The following is a 24,011-nucleotide window of genomic DNA, read 5'->3' on the forward strand; positions in this document are numbered from 1 at the left end:
CTCACACCCTCAAGTTTGTCTAGTGAATGAGACACATTTTCTTGATACACTGCCATGTCTTTTTCCACTGCTGTCAAGTTGTTGGATGCGAGGCATGGCCCATGGCCTCTCTTTTTCCCTCCAGAGGTGCCAGATGAAATGTCAACTTTAAAACTAAACAAGCAGTAGTACTTGAGGCAGCAGCAAGGACAGAAGAGACATAAGGCTGATAGATGACAATGCTGAGGACAAACTAAACAGTAAGTGGGACAAGAAAAAACCTTGAAAAAAATTGTGTTGTAAATACTAAGCCAACAATTACTTCAAAGCTAAAGAAAAAATAGATGGTCACAGGTACCAAGAGAAGCAGAACAAAATGGGTATGTAGAGGGGATAGCCAGTAACAAGATCAGGTTTTTAGCTCATCCATTCATCTCACAGCTATGACCCATGCATGAGACACTGCAGGACCCTCAATGTTACTGCAGGGTATAAACACCCAACCAGCTCAGCTTGAGGAAGCCACAGAGGAATACAGGCTGATTCAGCTCTGCACCACGGGGCTAAACCAACCTGAATGTGTGCAATCACCATACATGATCAGCCACTGTAAGCACATCCTAACTTGGGCAGCCAAGTCTTGACTGTCCAACTGTGTTCCATGGCCACAGTTTTCAAAGTGCCACGGAATGTTCTGTTAATACATCAGGTGGTGACTTAAGCAGCTCACAAGTCAGCACAAGGACAGCAATTGCATAATCACAAACCCATTTTTAGGAAGGTTTATGATAGCTGTTCCCCTGTTCACAATAGCCATGGCAAAATATGGAATGAAAAATCAAATTAGAAATGTTTACATCGGAAAAATCACAACCAATGAACTAAATGCCAATGAACTAAACTACCTACCTCTGAGGCAGTGAGATAGATGTAGATATAGAGATATATAGACATACTCTTTACAATGAAAGAAGAGAAAAAGGCATGCTTGGAGCCTGGCTTGTCTTATCCTAAACTAGACATATAAACAGGTCAGAGGTCTACAAAGGGAGCTAGGGGAATCATTTCAGGGGAAAATATGTGCTCCAAAGGCATCTGAGGGCACATTACAGCAATACCAGTGATTGTGCGTCTGTTTTCTGTGAATGAACATGAAAGTTAATCACTATACAGTTATTAATACCACCACAACATGAGTGAGAAATAGGAGATCTCAGATTTGTACTGGAAAAGGATATGGGTGCTTATATAATGGAAAGGAAATTTATGGTTTTATCCAAATCAGCTTCTGAGGGGGGTCAGATTCTCAGCTGTTCTAAGCTCAGACAGCACCACTTTGTTTGAATGGAGCATGAAACAGGGGGTCTAGATTGGCAGTTGGTTTGCAGAGGTCTCAGAGCTACTGGTTTTGTAGCTTTTTCCTCTCTTACCTACTTTTTCTGTCCTACACTTTCCATTATTTAAATAATTGGTTTTAAAAAGCAAATAACAGTACTGCCTGAAAATCTACTAAGTATTGGCTCTTATGCAAAGCATTGTTTCTGGAATGACTGGCTTTTCCTAAAGCTGCTTCTTTCAGCTTATTTCATTTGAAATCTAAAATTATACGCACTGGGATATGGGCAATAAATGACTTACTATCAACAGCAGCTTCTCATTTGGAGTTGAAAATACTATTGCCCCTTTTCTCTTGACATTGAGTTGCCTTCCCAACCTACAGCACAAGGTATTCTATTGCATTTTCAAGATATCAGTCAGGGACACTGTTAAGAGACTTGACCCGAAACAACTTGCAGAATTGGTTTGCCACTATTCTGTACTCCCTCTCCTGTCCTTACAGCTAGTGGCAGGAAATGTTCCTTCACCACATCTCCCAGGTGCAGGCAGCTAAAGAAGCTAAAGTTATCCAGAGGAGAAATACCTCAACTAATCAGATCTTCTCTGCATTTCATGGAATATTTGCACCTCTCTTGCATTCTTTTAATTTAAGCTTGTAATTGAGTTCTCTGAAATAAATTGTAAAGTCTCTTTGGTGTCAGGTATAAACTGTCAGGAATGGGAGATGGTGATACAAAAGAGAATTTTAATAAATAGGATAAAGTCTGAGAGAATAGGTCAAAAAGAGCTCAAATGACAGTATGTCTCATAAAAACTCCTCCAGTCTAATATCCTGTCTGCAGAAGCAGCCTTTAGAGCATGCTTAAGAAAGATAATAAGGAACGTGGCAAATATAATAATCCTTCCTCAAACATTCAGCAGATTAGAGACTATTAATTGTCACAAGGCTTAAGGGAATGAGTGAGAACAGGGCTCCATGATACTGATGCAGCACCAAGGGCTGGGTAAACTGTCTGCTTCTTGACAGCACATCTGACACTGGGAGAGATATCTCTGTTTAGCAAAACTGCTACAAGAAATGGTCTCTGTAATGTGACAGTTCCTGAATATCACACAGCCCAACCTAGACAGATCCTCCTTTCAGTGGAGACTATAGATGCTGACTTGGGAGAATGATACATAAATGCCTAAAGAGAGCAATTCACACCACAGAGGTGTGAATCAGAAAACTGTAAAGGTAATCAGAAAACTGTAAAGATGCCACTTCTTTTGGAAAAATCATTTAGCTAGTACTTCTCCATCCCACTTTCCCAAATAGCCTACTGTCACCTCCCATGTAAGAATGATACTTACCAACAAAAGAGCCATCATTCTGAGGCAGACCAGAGGCTAATCTGCCCCTATCTGGCCAACATTTCAAGCAAGGAGAGAAAATCAGGGGGACTATGGAACACATGTGCATATGGCATTGCTCTCCCAGCCTTTGCCTATTGAAGTCTTGCAGAGGCAAGTATGTAGCCAGACTAGAAAGTTCAACAAATATGCACAGACTTATTATCTCTGCATTGGTCTAATCCCTTTTAGGGTGACAAGCTCATTTGACTCAATTCCACAAACACACAAGCTGATACAAATTAACATGGAGAACATTTCTTCATAAGAAATGAACCAGACCCTGCAGTGTATCTGTCTTCCTTACAAGGAAATGCTATGCTGAGCAAGAACAAAGTCAGACACTATGGAATAAGGACAACTATCACTAGAGTATACAACTGTCACAGAGAGCACCAAATTGCCCTACTCCTCTGCAGGGAATCCTGGCTTACACCCCTGGTCTGGAGGACATTCAAAGAGCAATGGAAGAGCATGGAAGAACATGAAAGCAAACCTGTAATCTCAGTGTACCACAGGCGTTAATTAACCTGGCTGCCATCCAAATTGCTGGAACCAAAATCCGCTTATCTGGGAGTTGCACATTTCAGCATTTCTGCAGACACTACTATGTACAGAGGCACTGCACTGCACAGGGGTAGCAGGCTACCCAAAAACAAGAGAAAGAGGCAGAAATGGAGGAAAATGCTGAAAATTATTACAGTGCAATCAGAAGATCAGTTAGTAGCGGAAAAAACATGTTACTTGAAGAAATAGTATATCTGAATAAAGCAGGGATTGCATCAAGAATGCAATAAAAACAACTTTGGGAAAACAAGTATGAACAATCTCTGGTGAGAATGCACCACAGTCAAGGAACAATTGTGCAGAAGCCAGAAAGGGAGAACAGTTCAAGTAAAGGCATTTGTCTCTGAAAAGGAATTGGTTTTCTACATACCTGTCCAGTCTCCTACTACTTTTAGGTGGACCCCAAACGTTGCTTTGGTATCTGTAGGGCACTAAAAATATTAAATATATTAAGCACCACTTCTGAGAAACAGAAAAAAAAAAATGCATTCAAAGTACAGTTGTTAAGACAGAACCTGGTGTTAATAGGTTGTTCCTAAGCAGCCACACCAGCAGCTGTACCCTCAAAGAAGCAAGTCTATTATCAACACAGCTGGGGAAGCCAAGAATGCCAAGTATCCCTTCAGACTTAACCTTTTCTTCTGGTCACAGAGGAGTCTGGATGCTTGCTTGCTGATGTGATTTGAAACAGACACCTCACTAAGCAGTACTCAGCCAAGGATAACAACAATACAATGGAAGTATTCCTCTACTATTGACACACCATTCCAAATTAGGAACTGCCCCATCATTCTTAAGGCATTTAAGAGACTTTTGATTCTTGAATGTCAAGGCCCACGTTTTCAAGCTGACCATTCTCATAAAACTGATGCTTTCTTCTAAATGGAAACTGTAAGCAATTCACAAGACCTTTCAGTTTGCAAAGGAAAAGCACCAGATTCCATAGCATGTCATAAAAATCACATTGCAGCCACCATTCTCTCACTCCACACATGTGTCCCCACTTCAAGGCTATTGATTGTGACTATCAACACAGGAATGTTATCACTTAAAATCTTATCTACACCATGTTATTTGAAAACCTCCAGTCAAGGGCTAAGGACCCCCCCCCCAACTTTCATTCCTTGCTAGAGGGACATTTCAAATGCACTATTTGGACAGCTTTTGCAGGTAATTCAAATGATGCACACATAAACAGGAAAAGCAGCATCAAGAAAACTTCACTTTCCTTCTATAAACCAAAACCATTGATTTCTTTTTGATAAGAGATATTATTCCTGAGTTTTGATGACTTTCTTAGAACCTGTCAATGATCAATCCAAGCTCTATCATGAAACCAACACCAACAGATGATGTTCTGTCCCTATTTTTTTTCCTACTACTAAAGACAAACAGCAGTTTTGAGGGGAGGGCTTAAATGCAAAGAACGCATCCATATTATAAATAAGAAGGGGCAGGAAGAGAATCCATACACCAAATACTCATGCACCATGCTTATGAAGATATTTCCTGGCTCTGTTCTGGACCTTTGCCATCAGTGCCCCCAAGATAATATTTTCTGTGTACTGTGAAGCCACTGACCCCAGAGCTGAGAATCAGCTCCTGTCAGTTCTGTATTTAGCAGCAGACACAGGCAAAAGGTTAGTATTATCTACATCTTGGAAAAACTAAATGGGGAATACAAAGTCCCAGCTCATCACTCTGTTTTCCTGAGGGGGAAGAGCACTCCTTTTACAACAACTGATTACTAGATACACTTTTATGTAACTCCTTATTATATTCCAAGTTTTCCTACAAAAATGAGGTACAGAAACCCAGAGTCCCAATTATTTTAGCAAGTCTTAGTCTCCAAAGAAAAACAGCATCAAGAGAGGGATGCAGACAAACACACAACGAGGCCAGTGTTTGCTATGTGTCATTGCAGCATCTTTCAACAAAAATTTCAAGACTAGTTCTCCATATAAAAGCAAGCAAGTAGTCTCTTAGGTGGGAAGGTGTATACTGGCAGCAAAAAAGTCTGTTCTGGAGGCTTCTGTAGAGTTTTGCACTGTGGGCTGCCCCAGGGCTCTCTGTATTTCACAGGAGGTGGACTGATTTTCTTAGTCCAACTATCCACAGTCCCAGTTCAGCACATCTTCTACAAAACTGTTATTCCCTGCTTCCACAAAGTTAATGGCAGAATACCCCTTGTCTCCTGCCAGAATAGCTTCAAATCTGTTATACTAAGTCATCACTCTTATGACTAACTCTTTTCTGCACTACCCTGAAAAATTATCCAATAAAAGTGAGATTTATTTCTCTTTAGACTTTAGGAAACCTATTTTGATACTTATAACTAGCTATGAGACATCCTCATAGAGTTCTGGAAAAATCTCCTTGTGCTGCTAAATCTTACCAGAAGAAACATGCCTATCTGGGCTACATGGAGTGAATTTCCTCCAGTTTAAAAGAGAGAAAGAATGCGGGTGATCCAGCAAAGGACCACCAAAGCAGTGAGAGGACTGGATAACTTGACATTCAAAGAGGGGTTAGTAAGGGAATGTGCCCATGTAACACATACAAGAAAAGCCTTGGGGAGATGTCTGTCTACCAATAACTAAAAAACAGCTAAAGAGAAGATGAAGGTGCTCACTCTCTTCAGAACTATGCATGGCAACAAGACACCAGACCCAGGAGTACAAGTTGTTTCAGGGGAAATTTCATCTGGATATAAGAAAAGTGTTTTGCATCATGGCAGCCAGAGAGATGGTACAATTTCTCCTGCTAATTCACCTTCACACAATACTAAATAACCCCATCCACAGCCCTGGCACCAGAAGGTCAAACCACATGATCTCCACAGGCCTCTTCTGACTTTCAGACTTTCCTACATGCCTATAATTTTAACTCTGAAATTTGTATTTACATATTTTTACTGCACAGAACACTTATTTTACCTCTTTTATCTCTGTAAACACAATTAAGACTCTAAACAATGTCTTTTTCCCGACTGTTGGAGAACACATTCCAGCAGCTTAAAACTAATCAAAGACAGTTTTTCAGAAGTTTAATCATGAAAATGGGTAGATTTTCCTGTGTTATTCATTAACAGACTACTGGCAATGAGTACTAAAGTGCAATGAAAATATTCTCTTATATATTTAACCTTCACAAAACCACAGAATTGTATGATAGCTGAGACTGGAATGCACCTGTCCAGATGAAACCTCCTGTATACCAGTTTGTGTTGTCTTGTCACCGGGTGCCTCTGAGGGGACTAATTCTATTTTCTTCTCTTGTCACTCAGTACAGCTTTCTCAGTATTTCCTCATATCCAGAGAACCTCCAGACCCTTACTCATCCTCATAAGTCTTTGTGATTAAATACATCCATGTCTCTCTTGTGCTGGGAAGTCTGGAATTTGGCACAGAGCTTCAGATATATCGCTGATGGGAGAAGGGTCACCTCTGTCCGTCTGCCTAATACAGCTCAGGAAGCTGTTGGCTTTCTCTGCTGCAAGGGCACATTGTGGGTTCATGGTCAACTTGGTGGTTACCACGACCCCATAGCCACTCTGTGCTGAGTCCTTTCCAGCCAGACAATTCCAATCATGTACTAGTACCTGGGGTTATTGCCTTGGCTTAATGAAGGTGTGTCGGGAGTTTAGTTCAAGCATGGCTTGAGGAAAAAGGCCACGAAGCCATGCAGCTGAGAGAAAAGTAACAGGTAGCTGTGAAGCAGTTTCAAAGCAGTTTCCAGCCTGACTTCTATAAACAATTAGTCTCTCTCAGGCATCCTTGTATAAACAATAAAGTTCTCAGGCAGTCTTCCCATAACAAAGGTAACATCCTCTCTGGGAAAAGATGGCACCCTGGGAACAGTTATGGAAGTTTTGAGAACCATTCGTATCACAGTGAGAACACTGGATTTGTTTGATGTAAACAATCAACAGTATTGTAAAACAAAAGGAGTGGTTAGAGTTTTCTCTGTTAGCCTATCGTAAACCTGGATTTTGGAATATGCATGAAGTTAATTAACACTGTTATTTAAAGTGACTGATCGATCAATAAATTCGGAGTTCGATGCATTATAGGATGGTCGTTCTCCCCCTCACTTCAACAAAGGTGTGCCAAAGCAGCCTCAGAAATGCATCATGCCCTCTCTGAAGCTGTGAACAAAGCCAATTAAAATTATTTTGAAACTGTGTTTTGGCAATTAACATTTCAATTTCCCCCTGCTGCTTTTAACCTAGGAACTCTAAGAAACAATCCACTGTACTATGCTGAAACTCCCTACTCTTCCTTTATCACCCAGTACACTGTCCAGTGGAAAATTATAAAGATTAGTCAATCTTAAAAAACAAAAAACAAACAAACTTCATCTTAGGACTTTTTCCTTAAATCAACCTTGTTTTTCAAAAAGGGAAATCACTAACTTGAATAGCCTGTAATGAGAAGGGAGAGTACACAATATTAAACTAAAGGTCAGAAATGCTTTTCAGTAATTCTTTTCACATTTTGAACTCGCTTGCTGCACCCATTTGATTAAAATGCTATGATAGACAAATTAACTCTTGCAGATACTGTAATAACATGAAGTAATGTTCATCTTATTCTAACCTTAGGTGATCTATACCTTTAAAAAGTGAAAAAAGCTATGAATGTCTACATTCATCAGGTTATCTTCCAGCATTTGGCCCTTCCTGAGAAAAAACTGGAAGACAAAGAAATTCTGTTACATTTAATACACCTGTACAATTTTACACCCTCAGAGAAACCAAACTGTGTTCTTAGCATTAAGACGGAATCCTTTCCTCAGTTTAAATGCCTATTTTTGTATATATTTTCACATTCAATAAAACTACAGGTTTTTATATATAGACAAAATTTAGAGAATACAGGTTGTTCTACATCCCGATAAAAAAAAACAACTTTCCATTTTTTTTTTTCGTTTTTTTTCTTCAAGTTAACTTGGAATACAAATGCAAGTTATCGCACAGAGATTGTACAACAATCCCTGGAGAACTTTATTCTTATAAACCACTAAATTAATTACATTCACCAGTAACCTAAGCTCTACTATGTATCTCTATGCCAAGTGAATAAATTACCTTATTTATAATACACTACTAGATTAACACATATTTGAAATAAATTTTATTTAACAATTTTATATTGTGATCACAGTTCTCTGTTGTCCTCTACCTTGCTTTTATATGAATGTGAGCAAACTAATTACTGTTAGATCATAGCAGTTTCACTTTACACTCACTGTATAACAGCTCCAGGTTGTCCTGGAGAGATTTAGATGGGGTATTAGGAAAAATTTCTTTCCCAAAACCGTGGTCGAGCATGGGAACAGGCTGTCTGAGGAAGTGGTGGAGTCACCATCCCTGGAAATGCTCAAAGGACATGCAGATGTGGTGCTTAGGGACATGGGTTAGGGGTGGACATGGCAGGGCTGGGTTAAGGATCTGTGATTCTTCACCAGTACAAAAACCTGCTCATGGCAATGAGCAGTGGAGAAATCTGTGCATGAGAGTCCAGCACAAAGCAACTGAAAGCTGTGCTATGAACATTGTGCTTCTAGCTTAGACTACCCTGAATGGTTAACACCACTGCTTATCTACTGTCCAGAACAAGAAATGAGACAAACCTTACTGTAGGTATTTTATGTTATTAAATGCTATTCAGTATTTTAAAATAATCTTTTTAGGTGTTAGGGTGCAGGGAATGGGGTGAGACAACAGCAAACTAGCAAGCAAATAGAAAGTTAATTCATGGATGTTTCCAGTTCTTCTCTGCACCTCTACCATAAGAACTGTGAAGTCTCTTTAGAGAGGTGCTAAGTTCTAATTACTTACTATCACAGAAATGCTAATGCATGCACCAGGATAACACCAAGGAATATCTGTTATCAGAAGAAAGGAGATGAAAAGGACGCCCAAGTTACAAACCCCCAGTGGCTCTGCAAATAAAGTTCCTTACAAGTTCCAGTGGAGATACTGCTCTCAAGTAAACTGCACCACAGTAAACACCATCTCTGTGTTTGGCACTGCAGTAGGTGGCCTGAACCATGACCAAAATTACAAAGAAGATCTGTGCTACAGCTGGAAGAACAAAGTGTCTGATTGGGGGAATTAAAAAGCTTGTTGTGGGATTTGTTTACATAAAAGGAAACTCCTTCAAAGAAGTCTTTCACTTTGAGTAAAAACCCATGATATGATCCTAATATGGATTTGCAGATATCCTGGCAGGGACTGCAAACAGTGCAGAGACCCTGTTCCCATGCTCCTGCCTGCCAGGGTGAGCCAGCTGCACTGCAAGCCCTGATTCATCAGTCCATCCTTGCTGCAGACTCCATGAACCCTTACCCAGACCAAGACAAACACATTAGAGACTTGACAGGTTTTGAAAAGAGGCAGAAGTGAGGAGAAAAAAAGAAGAACTAAACACAACCAATGTATTTTTCCTTCTGTAAAAGGGAAAAAATAAAAAACAGAAAAAAAAATAAAAAGTTTTCAGCTTTGCCAACTGACAAGAAAATATGAACCTTGGAAGCTCAGTAAGCTGCAGCTTGTCTGGTTTCATACAGAACTGATACAAACATTCCTAAAATGATTCATTCTGACATTAGAAAATGGAGAGGAGTGATGACAAACACAGGCATGCTATATAAAGGTAGCCAAGAAATAGTAGCTAGACTTCAGTCTGACTCATAAGAGGTGAACTATGTAACACTGGGCTATCCCTGCTTTAACTAATTAATCCTGTAAGAAGCAAATTTCAGAGGAAAAAAAAGTTACTATGTGGAGGTATTCTTTTAAACACATCTCTTCCTCAAACACTTGGAGATTTTTTAAAATGTCTCTGTTTCTGCATCATGTTATTTCACAGATTGGATTTTGGTTAAAAGCTTTTCCTTTTAAAGACGGCCTTACAGCTATCCTAACTGAACTGGCAGACATCATAACATTTTGAATGTGAGGAATTCCTGACCATGGAGCATGATTTAAGTATCAGCAGGGCCAGGATGACCAAGGCAAGACCACCATGCCTCAAATACCCATGGCTTCAGGCAGAGCCCTGCCATGGCAGAACCAACTCCCAGCAAGCAGCCCAGCAAGCAGCTGCAGCAACATATCCCAAATATTTTTCACTTTCCATTGCCATATACTCCTTGCTGTACAACCTCAGACACCTGCAGTCAAGCTAGTGGAAAAAACACACCATAACAAACTGCAGGATGCATCACTGGGCAGCTGCAGCTCCAAGAAGGATCATTGTGGTCATCTGGGGTCTAAATTCCTCTGTAACACAAACCACAAACCCACACCCACTAATTCCCGTGAGTCTGTAGCTCAGCATTTGCTAATTCACTCCCTGCAATCTCAGTTGTTAAATTAGTCTCAGTGTTAGAAATTATCTTTGTTTTCTTTAGGTCTCAGTCTATGAGATTCCTATCTATAAAATCTACTTGTTCCTGGATTTTACTCTTGCACTACAAGAAAATGCAAATGTTTAATGTAGTGTAGTCTCAGGATTGCAAATAGACCAATACTTGTAAAATACTCACAATATGGCATAAAATAAAATTTTGAATATATAATATGAAATGTCTTCATTTGTTTTATAGCAGGTCTGTAACAGTGCAACTGCTACTCTATTGCTGCTACAGATGCACTCACTACAAAGGTACACTTTTAGACACTAATCAGCATTTCTTTTCCTCTGCAGCTCAACCAAGGCAAAAAACTTGCTGACTACCCTTTCACCCCAGCAGACACGCTACACATCACAGACTCATAAAATGCTCAAGCTGGAAGGAACCCATAGGGATCATCAAGTCCAATTCTATATAAGAGAGAAACTAAAAGTGTTTCAATCCTAGCAGTATTCAGCCTGTATAATTTATACCTCTCAAGTTGCTGGCTTGGGGGAAAAGAAACCAAATCCCAACATTTCAAGATGCTCAGGATGCAAGCCTTTGTCCCTGAAGGAACAAAAAGCAGAAGAACAATGCTTCTGCCCATGGCTGCTTCTCCAAGTCTTCCAAGGGTACATGGACACATTGCCAAGTAACAATGCACAGAGCTAACAAACATAGCACAAGGAAACTCAACAGCACAAGAAGATCCAATCATCCCCAAGCAAAACAATGGGCCACCTCCAGGCACATGATAACTCGCTTTCAGGGGTGTGAGACACTCATGGAAAGAACAACCAAAGGATCAACAGGTTTTCCAGTCAGATCTCCACCACCTTGAGGAACTGCTGTGTCCCTCTGAACTCCCCTACCAGCACACACTGTATTTTGCCAGGCTAAAGCAGAGAGCCCCACCAGCCAGATGGTCTTAATTTTAGGACAGCAAGAGGCAAGGCACTTAATTTCCTCTAATATTTTGTCCACATGTTAACTGTATTCATGCTTCAAGCTTGCGCTCAGGTTTTGTTTTTGTTGTTTGTTTGTTTGGGGGGGAAGGTCATTGGTCTTTTTTGTTTGTTTTATTTTGATATTCTCCTGCACTTCCTAGACCTGGCTCTCACCTGACTTAGCAGTCAAACTAAAAGCACTATCTCTGATGGGAGAAAACACATTTCTCTGCTGAAGTCAGTACATGCTTATTATGTATTGTAAGTTCACTTTCACTGAATCAAAAAAACCCCAAACCCTGCTGATTAGAGGGATCTGCCACTGTCTCTTTAAAGTATCTGCTGAAGGAGAACTTGGGCTTTAGTGAACTTGAGTGTAACAATTTCTGTGTTCCCTTCTCACTGAAAGAGTCAGATTTGAAAGTTAAAATAAAAGTCAGGGTTTACATAGGGTTTTTATACAGACCTCACAACTATTAATCCCCAAACCAAACAACCAAGTCTAAGGAAGCACTAAAGACATCTGCAATATTAATCTATTCTATTTTTGTTTTACTTAAATTCTTCATCAAACAGCTGCTAGATATTCTACTTCTATGAAGAGTAGACAAGCTCTAGGGATTTCTTTAGCTTGCCAGCAAAATACTTCACAATTTCCCTAAACACTCTGCAAATCATCTCATAAAGACAAGTTTCATAACTATTTGCACAAGATATTTAACAAATCTTATTAGAATGTCATCATGTCAGATTTTGTTTTTATTGTATTTATCTGACAGTATGAACTTAGCTCTTGATGTCCTTACGTACTTTTTACTCAGGCAACCTTCCAACAATTTTTCCATTTTTTTTTATGAAGTATTTCAGAATCTGGCCCCTAGGCTTTTCCTGTTGTGGATACTTTATTTCTTAAGTTTACAGTGCAGGGCACATGTTTCTCCATCATCTCCTTATGCAGTACACAATTTCTGGCTTAAAGAAGCTTAGAGCTAAAACTTCACTGCTAGATTTTTAAGATCTTCACTAATTTTAAATGAACCCTGGATTATCCAAGGATAAAGACAACTCTGGGTTTACAAAACACTGGTTTTATTTTACAAAAGCAAATGTGCTACTTTTGATGCTGTTTATAATGAATGTAATACTTGCTAAGATTTTTCTGACAAGGAATCAGGTCCAAAAACATAAAATGTACAGATCAGGGCCACCACCTTGTAATCCCATCACATCTAAATCCAGATACCGAATGGACTTTAACTGAGATGCAGAGGTAACAAGGAAAACTCAATCTACCAAAAAAATTTAAAAAATCAAACCTAAACAAAACCCTTAAAGGTGGAGAATCTATGATTAAGTAATAGCTCTGAGATTTTAGGTACAGTATATAACTTGTCATGTACATTCAGAAACCTCCCAGGTAATTCTTCTGTTTACCCTGAGATGGTTAATGGATTTAATAGTTTCTCTGTCTGTGATAATATTACTCTACTATTTGGATATTAAGTGAGTATTCTTCTTTAATAATATACATTTGGATCTAAGTGGATCTGAGTATCTGCATATGCAAACTTATCCTCTCCTAAAAACTCAGTTTTGACTTGTTAAAAAATGCACACATACCATCCTCCCTCTGGAGTTTTCTTACTCAAACAGACCTGTATGTATGTGGAAGGAAAGGAATGAAGATGTTGCACTACAAATCCTCCTGATGTGATCTGTTTCAAATTAACCATCTGCTCAAAAGTATGGAGAACCAGAAAAAGGGCAGAACTTCTTGGAGCTTTTTATTACCAGACTCTTCCAGTTTTCAGTTACTTCAATGGGATCTAAAAGCAGATTAAATGCAGCATGAAAGTAGGGGACGTCAGAGCACGCTCTGACATGGAACAAAATTTCTAGTTTCAAATAATGTTTCAAACCTCTTGTTGCCAGTAGTTGATCACTGATTAGCTGTTACCAGAACTAGGATCTAGACATTGAAGGAAGAGCCAAAACTCTTTAGAGGGTTTGAAGAAGCAATCTCCTACCTTATTATTAAGGCACATATTTCATAAAGCCCTGGAGTCTCAAGGCTGGGATCTTTGGGTTGGCTTGTTTTGATTTTTTGCTTTTTATGTGCCATTTCTGAGCCACCACTCTCTTTTAACTCTATCTCATAAAGCTACTAATCAGTGGATATGCAGAGAATGTCTTATACAGACACAGGGAAAGCTCAGCTAGTGTTTATGCAAGCTACCTATACTTAAATATCAACAGCAGTATCTTTAGATACATGTATATGTCAACTGAAGAAAAGAAAAGGCAACAAAGGAGGCTTCAGGATATTCAGACTTTAGCTCCAAGGAAGAAACAGGGGCATGACAGCTGCCAGTGACAGCCAAAAATATCAAAACTTTGGAATAACAGATTATTTGATGCTGCAATTATGGATGTTTGTTGCAAAACAGAATTTTCCCAAACGAAACCTCAGATCTGAGCCATCTCCAAGTTTAGAAGTATTCATGTCTTATTCTTGTCCTTATTTCAAGGTCTGTTACAGTCTAAATTCTAAATGAAGTGATGTAGTTGTTTCCTACCTTCCTCTGGCACAAGAAAATCAACACTACTGAAATAACAAGGTCACCAAGCTTTTGAGCTGCTGGGAGTAGACACCGGTCTTTTGATAGCCAAGTGGTCTAAACTGGAGCTTATGAGAGTTTGTGCTTTGACTCTGTAGTGCTGTAGTGGATTCAGCAGAGACCTCATGACAGAACTCAGGACATCTTCTGAAGCACTTAAAATCTGCAAAACACAAGGCTGTTTCCACGAAACTTACTGCTTGCTAGTGCAAGAAATTCCAGAAACACAGTAGAAAAAGCGACTTAGGACACTAACTTATATAATCTAAATAGGAATCTGCTTCCAAAGCCATTCATTAGTAAAAAAAAAAATAATGATAAAGGAAGTATGCAGTCATGGATTCATGGTGCTGCAAATTGAGGGAACTCAGCAGAAAGGGGGAAATGTTTGATACAGATGGAAAAAAAACCAAGGTAACCTGCAAGCCTTAGTCTCTTTCTTCCTACAGGGTAAAACAAAGAGCAACGAGAATGCTATTGAAGGAAAGGAACACTCTCCAAAACATAAAAAAAGACCAAAAAAAAGACTTCAAGGTCTCTAAAGACTGATTTAGACAATTACATTGAAATTGCATTCCACAGCAGACAAGTTCCACACTTAGCTCCAAAAAGGGTAAAGAAATTGCAGTCTCAGGAAGCAGAGCATGATTTCTCTGCATGGTCTGATCTCTAGACCATATCTTGCACTTGATCTGAAAGACAAATCTCTTTAAAAGAATTCATCCAGGGGAAAACACACAAAAATAATTTGTGCATTTTACAAACACTCAACTAAAGTAATCATATACAGAACGTAATTCTAGTCACTACAGATGAACATATCTTGGAACTGACTGTTCTGCTCAAATTCAATTCTAAGATGCAATAATAACTTACCTAAAAATAATTAAATTGGACATGAGGGTGTATAGGACTGAGGATGTGACTCACACTGTCTTACACATCACAGTAACAGATATGTATAGTTGTGTAAAAAATCAGTTAAAAAAGCATCATAAAACATGATAAAAAGAAAGCTTTTTTGTGGAAATTAAATCAGAAAAATGGAGCAATGAAGACACTATGAAGTGAATGGCCTACTAAGCACTACCTAGAACTGTCCAGCAAGTCCTTGCAGGAATCCCAAATGTTGGGCCAGCTCTTCATTACCTTTCCCATATTTCCCAAAGACAAGGAATTGCACTAGAGAGTAGAAAGTCACTAGTGAACAAGAAGCAGTAGAAATACACTTCAGAAATGGAAATCACGCTGCTCATGAGAGAAAACTGGTGTTTTTAAGTGTCTGAATTTCAGAATGTACAAGTGACACTACCAGAGGGTTGAGGTAGGTGATCCTCCTTTATTCAGCCACACTTCGAGACCTGTGTCCAGTGCTGGGTTCTTCACTACAAGAAAGACAAGAACATACTGCAGAGAGTCCAGACAAAGGCCATGAAGATAATGATGGGACTAGAACATATCTCCCACAAAGAAAGTTTGAGAGAGCTGTGACATTTCAGCTCTCACTTCTGGAGAAGGCTCAAGGGGACCTTATCAAAGCAAAGCACCCAAAGGCAGGGTGCAAGAAGAATAAAGCCTCTTTATGCTCACTTGGTTGCAGTTCAGAGCTCCCTCTGGCTCTGTGCAAAACACATGGGAGATTTGCCAGAGTGGAATGGGAGTTCAGTGCCTTTACACAGCCTCCCTGTGTGTTCCCCCACCCAGCTGTTATGTAAGAAACTGAGCTAAACTTTAAATATTACACAACCTCAAAATGGGAAGGGACTAGTAAAATATGTCCACAACTCCTTCACGCTGACTCACCTCTTCCTTTCCACTTAAGGTTATTACCCACATTTAGGAGTACAATGCCTGCAATGGTCATTTCTTGTCTTTTAAGCATGTTCTAGACACAGTGAGATATTTCACCACTGTGAGCAGAATATTACACAGGGTCTGGAGACAAGACTTTTTAGTATGACCTGTAGCAATAGGGTTGTGGTTTTAAACTGAAAGAGAGTAGATTTAGTCTAGAGATAAGGAAGAAATGTTTTACAATGAGGATGGTGACACACTGGAACAGGTTGCCCAGAGAGCTGGCAGATGCCCTATTCTGGAAAACATTCCCTGATTTGGATGGGGATCTGAGCAACGTGATCTAGTTGAAAATGTCTCTGCTTAGTGCAGAGGGAGGTTGAGCTAGGTGGCCTTTAGAGGTCCCTTCCAACCAAAGTAGTCCATGACTCTAAACAGTGTCATGACTCCATGACACTGTTCCTGACAACAGTGCCAGGAAGAAGAATGCAGTCTTCCCCCACAGCTCTGTTGCAGTCATTGCTGAAGTCATTGCAGCAGTGCACTTCCAGTACCTGAAGCCACACTGACCTCTCATGAATTTCTTACTGTGGATCTAAGCCACTCACCTCATCACCAACCTAGAAAAATAACCCAGAATGATTATGATCATTCCACAAAAGAAGCAGCAGTAGTGTTCCAGCTTGCTTGGGAACTACAAGTAGGTTAGATGGGAGTGGAAAAATGACGGAGTTAAACAATTACATTTAGAGTAATTGCCTAAAACGACTGAGTTAAGCTTTTGCATACACATTCTACAAGCATTGTCCTATGGCTAGCATCATATTAAACAACAAAAAAGCATTCTAGGCAGGACATCAGCCCACACCATATTCTCTGACCTAGAAGGACACGTGGAAATGTACCCCTGGCTTAGGCTGGGTAAAAAGATTGTCATAGATCTAGACACTTAGAATCCTCATTATGCTGTAAAAGTCATTTACCCAATGACAGCCTTTCTCCAGCAGAGTTAATGTTGTAGCAAAATACACTTGTGCATCAACTCAGTGATAACTTCATATCTTGTAATAGAATATATATGTGATCTTGAAGGATATGCTGTTATGCTGAAGGATATGACCACACTTAAAAGTAGAAAACATTGAGCATGAACAGAAATTGCCTGGTCTAGTATTACTTACCTAAAATACAATGCATTGTGCATGAGTGGAAATTGCTAATTTTAATGTTAGATATTTAATACGTGGTTGTAAAACTTGCACAGACTGTAATTTATCAACTACAGCAGCATATCGAAAATATACTGCACATTATCACTTATTTATGTTCACGAAGAAAACTCAAATTCACAAGAGATTTTCCATAGTTCCTGGCTCTAGAAGTTCATCTGCAAAAATAATTTTACATAAAATGTATTGTCATACTATGCCATTTTAAATACTGGATGAAATTCTCAATTCATGCAAGAAATCTGACATCCAATTCAACTTCATCTTATGACCTCACCCAGTAGGTCTGTGTCAGCAGTCTCTTCTCTGACAAAAACTCTCATCTGAACCAGGCCAAATATTTTTGATGACATTATTTCTAAAAATTAAAACCACAAAATCCATTGTTTTAGTGGTGTCCTAATACAAGAAAAATAAATCTTTACAATAAGAGTTCTAGTTTCCAAACTGTGCATTTACTAATAATGATCAAATTATTACCATCATATTAATTTTGACTGAGATGGACAGTGAAAAATTAGGAACGTGATGCTTTAAGATTAATGTTTAAATAAGATATGCCCACTGGTACAGACCAGCTCTGTAGCTATACTTGGGCAAAAGGAGTGGAAAGAGCTACCCAAGACTTAAAATAGTTCTTGAAATTTATGGTCCGATTACTAATGTCATAAGAAAACGTAAATAAGTTCTGACTAAACCATTCTGCATAAATTCATATATGCATGTAATTTTTCAGCATTCCATACCAAGTTATCTTTGTGCACTATACAGAGGACAGTCTTAAAAGTACTACTTCCATTAACACATTATATATAAATAATGTGTTATAAATAACACATAACATATTTCTCTGGTTTGTACTGGTAAAGTGAGTACCCATGAAAACTTTGCAAAAGTGCAATGAATGCTTCACCAAGCTATACAGAGGCAGCTTCCTTTAAGTGAGATTCATTCCTAGATTTACAGCACAAAATTGATTTTGGAAGTAATTTAGTGTCGGTTCCCCTGTGAATCCTAGCTCAGCATAGATAAAGTAAATTAAAAAACCAAAATAAAACACCCCACAAACCTAAAGAACTGGACCTGACTGTGCCCTCAGAAAGTCAGCTAGCATAAAAACATCTCAATTGCTCCACAGCACTCACTATAACTCAGAAGGAATAAAGTACCAGTTATCAGTCCAAAGAAAGCAATCACACATGAACATTTATCTCCACATCTTGAAGAAGAATGTCCAATTCAGGCAATCCAAAAGCATTTACTCCCATTGGAAGAAAAAGGCTGCCACTAATATTCAACCTAATACTCTGCTTTTGTAACAATACAGCCAGCCAGTACAGTGATTTTTTAGCTGAATCTGCACTATGTACTCCCAGAGAACCCAACTGTATGTTATTCCAGTCTGTCTCTACAGGTTTCAGTTCCCATTCTAGACCAACTTAAGTAGCAATCCTATAATTGTATCACCTCACTGGTATATCACATCAAGTCATCAATATATCTCTTAATATAAAAAAAAAAAGAAGAAATTTTAGAAACTTTTTTTTAACTTGATTTTTTCTAACTTTGAAAAAGGCAGTCACAGAAACGTGTTCTCATTGAAAAAGAGAGGTGGCAAAAGTTCATTACAATTTGTGCCCCTTCTGTATTAAGGTCTAGAAATCCGGCTGAAACTTCTTTTATAAAAGAATTTCCAAAAATCACATGGATTTTATTGATTTATTTTTGAATTTTTTAATGGATTTATTTATTATTGGTTTTCACTTATAGAAGACTTTGAAAAAAGTTCCCATTATCTTTTTCTCAACAGTGGAGAAAATTAAATATGTACTGAATACTGTCACACATAATAATCATGCCATTTCATATTCACTGGTACCCTCATAAATGAAACATGAGCTATGCTGGAGAGAATTGTCACCTGGAGAGAAAAAAAGACCATTTGCTTACCAAATATAAATAAAAGAGAAAGTACAGAAAAGAACACTATTTCTTACCATTGTAAGAGTGAATGGATGGCTTTCCAGGGCAGACACTCTTGGACAGTGGAGAATAACATACTGAAATAAAATGGTAGAAAGGATACATTCAAAACATTCAGCGATGGGCTAGCACTTACAAAGTGATGGTTATCCCCACAGATAATGTTACATGAAAGCAAAGTGGTTCTTTAGGGCCACATTAGCTCACCTGACCAGGCCTTGCTTCAAAGTCATCTTTCACCATCCTGACTTCAAGGACGTTGGAGGGGTGGCTTATCACTGAGGTGATTGTGACTGGCTTGTTGCTGCGGATGTAGCGGTACAGCCGCTCCACACAGTACAGGCACAGCGGTCCGGAAATCCAGAACCAGGTCTAAGGCAGAACAAAAATATCTTATCTCATAGACTTTTAACTTTCTGTCTTCAATTTTCACAACAACATGAGCTCTTTCAAGATCTCACTTCACATCTAACATTCATTCTCTCTCTACATGCAGAAACCCAAGAATGTTCCAAAGCCTTAATCAGTCTAACCAGCAGCATCACCCACAAGCATCAGCAATTTCAATCATAAAACTCATCAGGAAAAAAATGCTAATGACCTCATTTGCTACCATGTTATTCTGGTTTGATGTAGTTAGATTGCAGCTGGTTTCAGCAAAAAGAGAAACAGTACCTACACAGACCAGAGTACTATACAATTGGTTAACATTTCTGGAAAAACGCTGCCTGACTTCCAATATTATTTAACTATTACCTTCTTATAGCCATCTCAGATTCAAGTAAAAACCTAAGAAAACTTCATTCTTGTGCTATAGAAATTATGTTGATATTAAACTAGTGCAAAATCATAGACAACAGAGAATGTGCACTTCTCAATCACAATCCATTTCCTCCCAAGGAAGATGTGTACGCTAGACAGAAAACGCCCTGGAAATACCCATTTCTCTACACTGATTATATGGGGAGTCCTGGGTGAATGCTCCAGATAAAGACATTTGCAGCTGCTCAGCTAAACCCCATCCTAAGAGTCAATTACCAATAGCTTATGGCAGACTTATCTACTAATTCCACATCTGCTCAGTCATTCAAGCTGTGGCACTGAAGTGCCCCTCAACCCTCATCCATCTTCCCTCCCTTCCCAATTTCTGACATTACACATCAGCATCTCTTGCAACTAGCAGAGCATTTATTTTCAACAAAAAAAAGCCTTACAAGTTTCAGTAGCTCAGTTTTGTTTTTTTTTTCAACTTGATATCACAGAAATTCTAAATCCAAAAAAGTCCTAAATAGTGTTTCAAAGCTGTCAGGAGAACACTGAGTGGCCATTTCTTTTCATGACTCCTTTCTCATTAATGGCTCTAAAGCAAGCATCTTAAGCCCCTAAGAAGACTCCTTGCTGCCCTGTGGGTCATGTGGAGCCAGATACACACCGATGGTTATACTTCAGGAATATTACCACAACAAAATAGCAATCCAAAGAGCTTTGTTGGAGGAATTCAAGGTAGAATTAACTGCTTCTCATTAGGATTACATACTCCATAGAAAAATGAGTTCCCAGTGCAGCTAGTAAGGGGGACACATGTTCAACAGAAAACAACAATGATAATAACAAAGAGAAACTCTTGTGGGGTCTGTTATGGGACCATTTTGAATGGTGGGCCTTGGACTCATGAACTCCATATTTGCAAGCTTCCTCAGGCTACTTGCCAATACAACTCAGCTCATCTTTTCTCAAAAGAAAAGAAAAAATTTCTCTACAGAAAAAGCTGCTGCCACAAAACATAAAGAAACAAAAGGAAAACGGAAAACTGAAAAAAGAATAGGCTTTTCTGTCCCCACTGTCATCATACTTATTTGTCCATGCCACATATAAAACAAGCCTGTCTGCAAATAACAGACTATAAAAGCCAAACCACAACCAACTGCAACCCAGAAATGCGTATTAGGACTTGCATCCGCATGGTAAAAAAGAGAACAAATGGAGCTTGATTATTTCAATTAACTACTGCCACACAATGCTTACAAAAGGACCTTACAAAATGTTATATAAATGTTTGCTCTGAAATGCTATGCTGTAAAATCACATTTTTAGCGGGATCAATACATCCCTTATGGTGTTGTTCAAAAAAGAACATTACAGCCAATCTCTTGACATTTTTCCACCCTCCCTGTTCCATGCACCACATTGTAATGTACTTCAGGGTTAAATACAGATTGTTTTTTCCCCACCAAATCTTTGAATGCCTCAAAAGGTTTTAATAATATTTTCCAGTATTAAAACATCTGGTCTGGAAAAGCAATAATTAGTGGTTATGGCTGACTGAAAGGCTTGGCATGGCTTTTAATACCTGAAATGTCGGATCATACAGACCTCTGGGAAGTGCGACTGGAACTTGGGTTCCTTGGAACAAACTCTCGTAAAGCTATTTTGTACAAAGGGTTCTGGTACTGGTGGGTCCTCTGGGAAAGGCTCAGTAGTATAGTCTGGAAACAGCTCTCCAAAAGCCTTTGGCACAGTCAGATTCTGTCGGAGCGTTTTGTTAGGATTAAAGCAACCAGGAGGGTGTTCTTCTAAGTTGGTCTGGTACTTGAGCACTCCCCTACAGGAAAATAAAAAAAATAAAGACTCTGAAGTAACAGAAAATAACAAACAACTTATCTTCATTCAGAGAGGACTTCAGAAAGCAGTCACAAGCCTCATCTTCTGTTAGAAATTTTATTCTGTTTGCCTTCAGGACTTTCTATGAGATTGAAACTTTGCAACAATAGAGCCTTCTGTCACTTGAGTCAAGGTTTAACTTTTTCAGCTCACTTGGCACTCCCCCACTGAACAGCCTCAAATTTAATACTGCTTGAAATGGAGAAAATATTGTGGGGGCCTTGAAAAAAAAATTTAATAATCGCATTTCCAATTCAATCACACACAGGCTGTTTTCACTCATCCTCCCTACAGTCAGCAAGCCCTGTTTTTAAGGCAGTCTTGTAGCAGAAGTAGCCTAATTGCCAAATCATAAACTGCAGGAATGTTCCCACTACTTGGTGTTTATCATGTTTGCATACAAATGAAGGAAAAAAGAAAGTCCTGCATGGTAGCCTAGGAACCTTCCTTGGAAATTATTTTATGAGATCCATCCTTATTTTAGTTTTTCTCAAGCTAAGTTATATTTACAGTAAAATGAAGTGAGAACTTTGAAGCTGTAGTTAAAAACCTTGAAGAAAGAATTGGGAACCTCAGACACTCTGCCAGTACATGAACAAATCACTGAAAACAGGGAAGAACAGATAATACTAATAAAATTCCTCAGAAGTACTACTTGTGTCCAAATCTAGATTTGGTTACAGTAAAACCACAAGGAAGAATATATTGAAAAAAATAAAAGCTAAATGACACCTGTAGAGGATGGTGCTGGGTGGGAAATGAGGCATACTGAGACAATGCTCTCTGAGTGCTAAGCCTTGTTATGAAGGCTCAGCTCAAGCATACAATCAAACATAAGGACAGGTGCTCTCCCCTCCTCTCCTCAATATACACACAGCAGCAGCAGAGCTTAACTCAGAAGAAAGAGAACCAGGACATCTGCAATATTCCCAACCTAAATGGGCTCTGACAGGCTACTGGCAATCTTCCCTACAAAAATGCAGTCCTGACAGCTAGTAACAAGCTTCCTACATGGTCTAGTGAATCATGTCAGCTTGGAAGTTAAGCCTGCTCACTCTTAAATTCCATCTGACCCCGGGAGAATCATTTGGGAAGTGTCCTTGCACCTACACCCATGCTTCTGCTTGCATTTATTGCTCAATCATGCCTATCACTTGCATCTGGTATCACTGCTGGTCACCGCATATTAGCAAAGTGAAAGATACCCCCAGCACTATGCTAGTTCCCTGCTCCATAAATATTATGGTGCTTCATGGATTTAGCTAGAAGTCAAAGCCCGTGCAGTATTTTTCCAGTGAACCTTGTTTGCATGCCTGCCAGCAACTCCCACAGCTTCTCTCTTGTCAGCACACCCCCAAAGAGGATTACCTTGAGAGTAGCTGCAAATATGAGTATCCCCTCCAGTGATCTCTAGTTTATTTAACCTATTATAAACACACTAACTGAGAGGCAGACAGGGATCACAAAGCTGCCTGTTAACAGCAGCTCAATAACTCCCAATTCTGAAGCTGCCAAGGAAAAGTAAGTCTTACATACCCAAGATCAGTGCCCAGAAAGGTTGAGTTCTGCACTGAACAAACATATGACAGATGAATCACATCACTTTATATATGCTGAGAAGTGGTTGGCTGCCTGAAAGATACTGTAAGAACATACCTGCAACAGTTTGAAACAAAGCAAGAATCCAGCAATACTTTACTCCTAAGAGGTAAAACCTTAATCAACCTGCCTATGCAGTTCAGCCATGGGAAATGCCTTGCTCTGTACAGTAATGGCTATGCATTTGCAAATCTCAAAGACGTCCCACACAGGAGTAAGCTGGGAATCTAAGCATGGATATCTAAGCTTCCTTTATTCTCAAAAGAGATTACAGAATTGTTTAGGTTGGAAAAGACCCGTAAGATCATGAAGTTCAACCATTAACCCACTACCATGTTCACCACTAAACTATGTCTCTAAGCACCACATCTACACATCTCTTCAATACTCCCAGGGATGGTGACTTCATTGGTTCCCTGGACAGCTTGTTCCAGTGCCTGGCAACCCTTTGGTGAAGAAATTTTTCCTAATGTAAAATCACCCCTCATGCAACTTTTGGC

The 24,011-nt window shown here is 39.1% G+C and overlaps 1 protein-coding gene across 2 annotated transcripts in view; it reads right to left on the bottom strand.

The window, feature by feature from the left end:
• Positions 1 to 24,011, bottom strand: part of NOX4 (NADPH oxidase 4) — a 109,315-nt gene that overhangs the window by 64,251 nt on the left and 21,053 nt on the right. For both annotated transcript variants that reach the window (XM_058822667.1, XM_058822663.1), the window contains exons 8-11: positions 21,625 to 21,853; positions 19,459 to 19,623; positions 19,266 to 19,328; positions 3,647 to 3,707 (exon numbers count right to left, since the gene is read on the bottom strand). In XM_058822667.1, coding sequence (XP_058678650.1) covers positions 3,647 to 3,707; positions 19,266 to 19,328; positions 19,459 to 19,623; positions 21,625 to 21,853 — 518 coding nt within the window. The remainder of the gene's footprint in view (positions 1 to 3,646; positions 3,708 to 19,265; positions 19,329 to 19,458; positions 19,624 to 21,624; positions 21,854 to 24,011) is intronic.

Source organism: Ammospiza caudacuta, chromosome 2 (genome assembly GCF_027887145.1).
Source record: "Ammospiza caudacuta isolate bAmmCau1 chromosome 2, bAmmCau1.pri, whole genome shotgun sequence".
Taxonomy (NCBI): Eukaryota; Metazoa; Chordata; class Aves; order Passeriformes; family Passerellidae; genus Ammospiza; species Ammospiza caudacuta.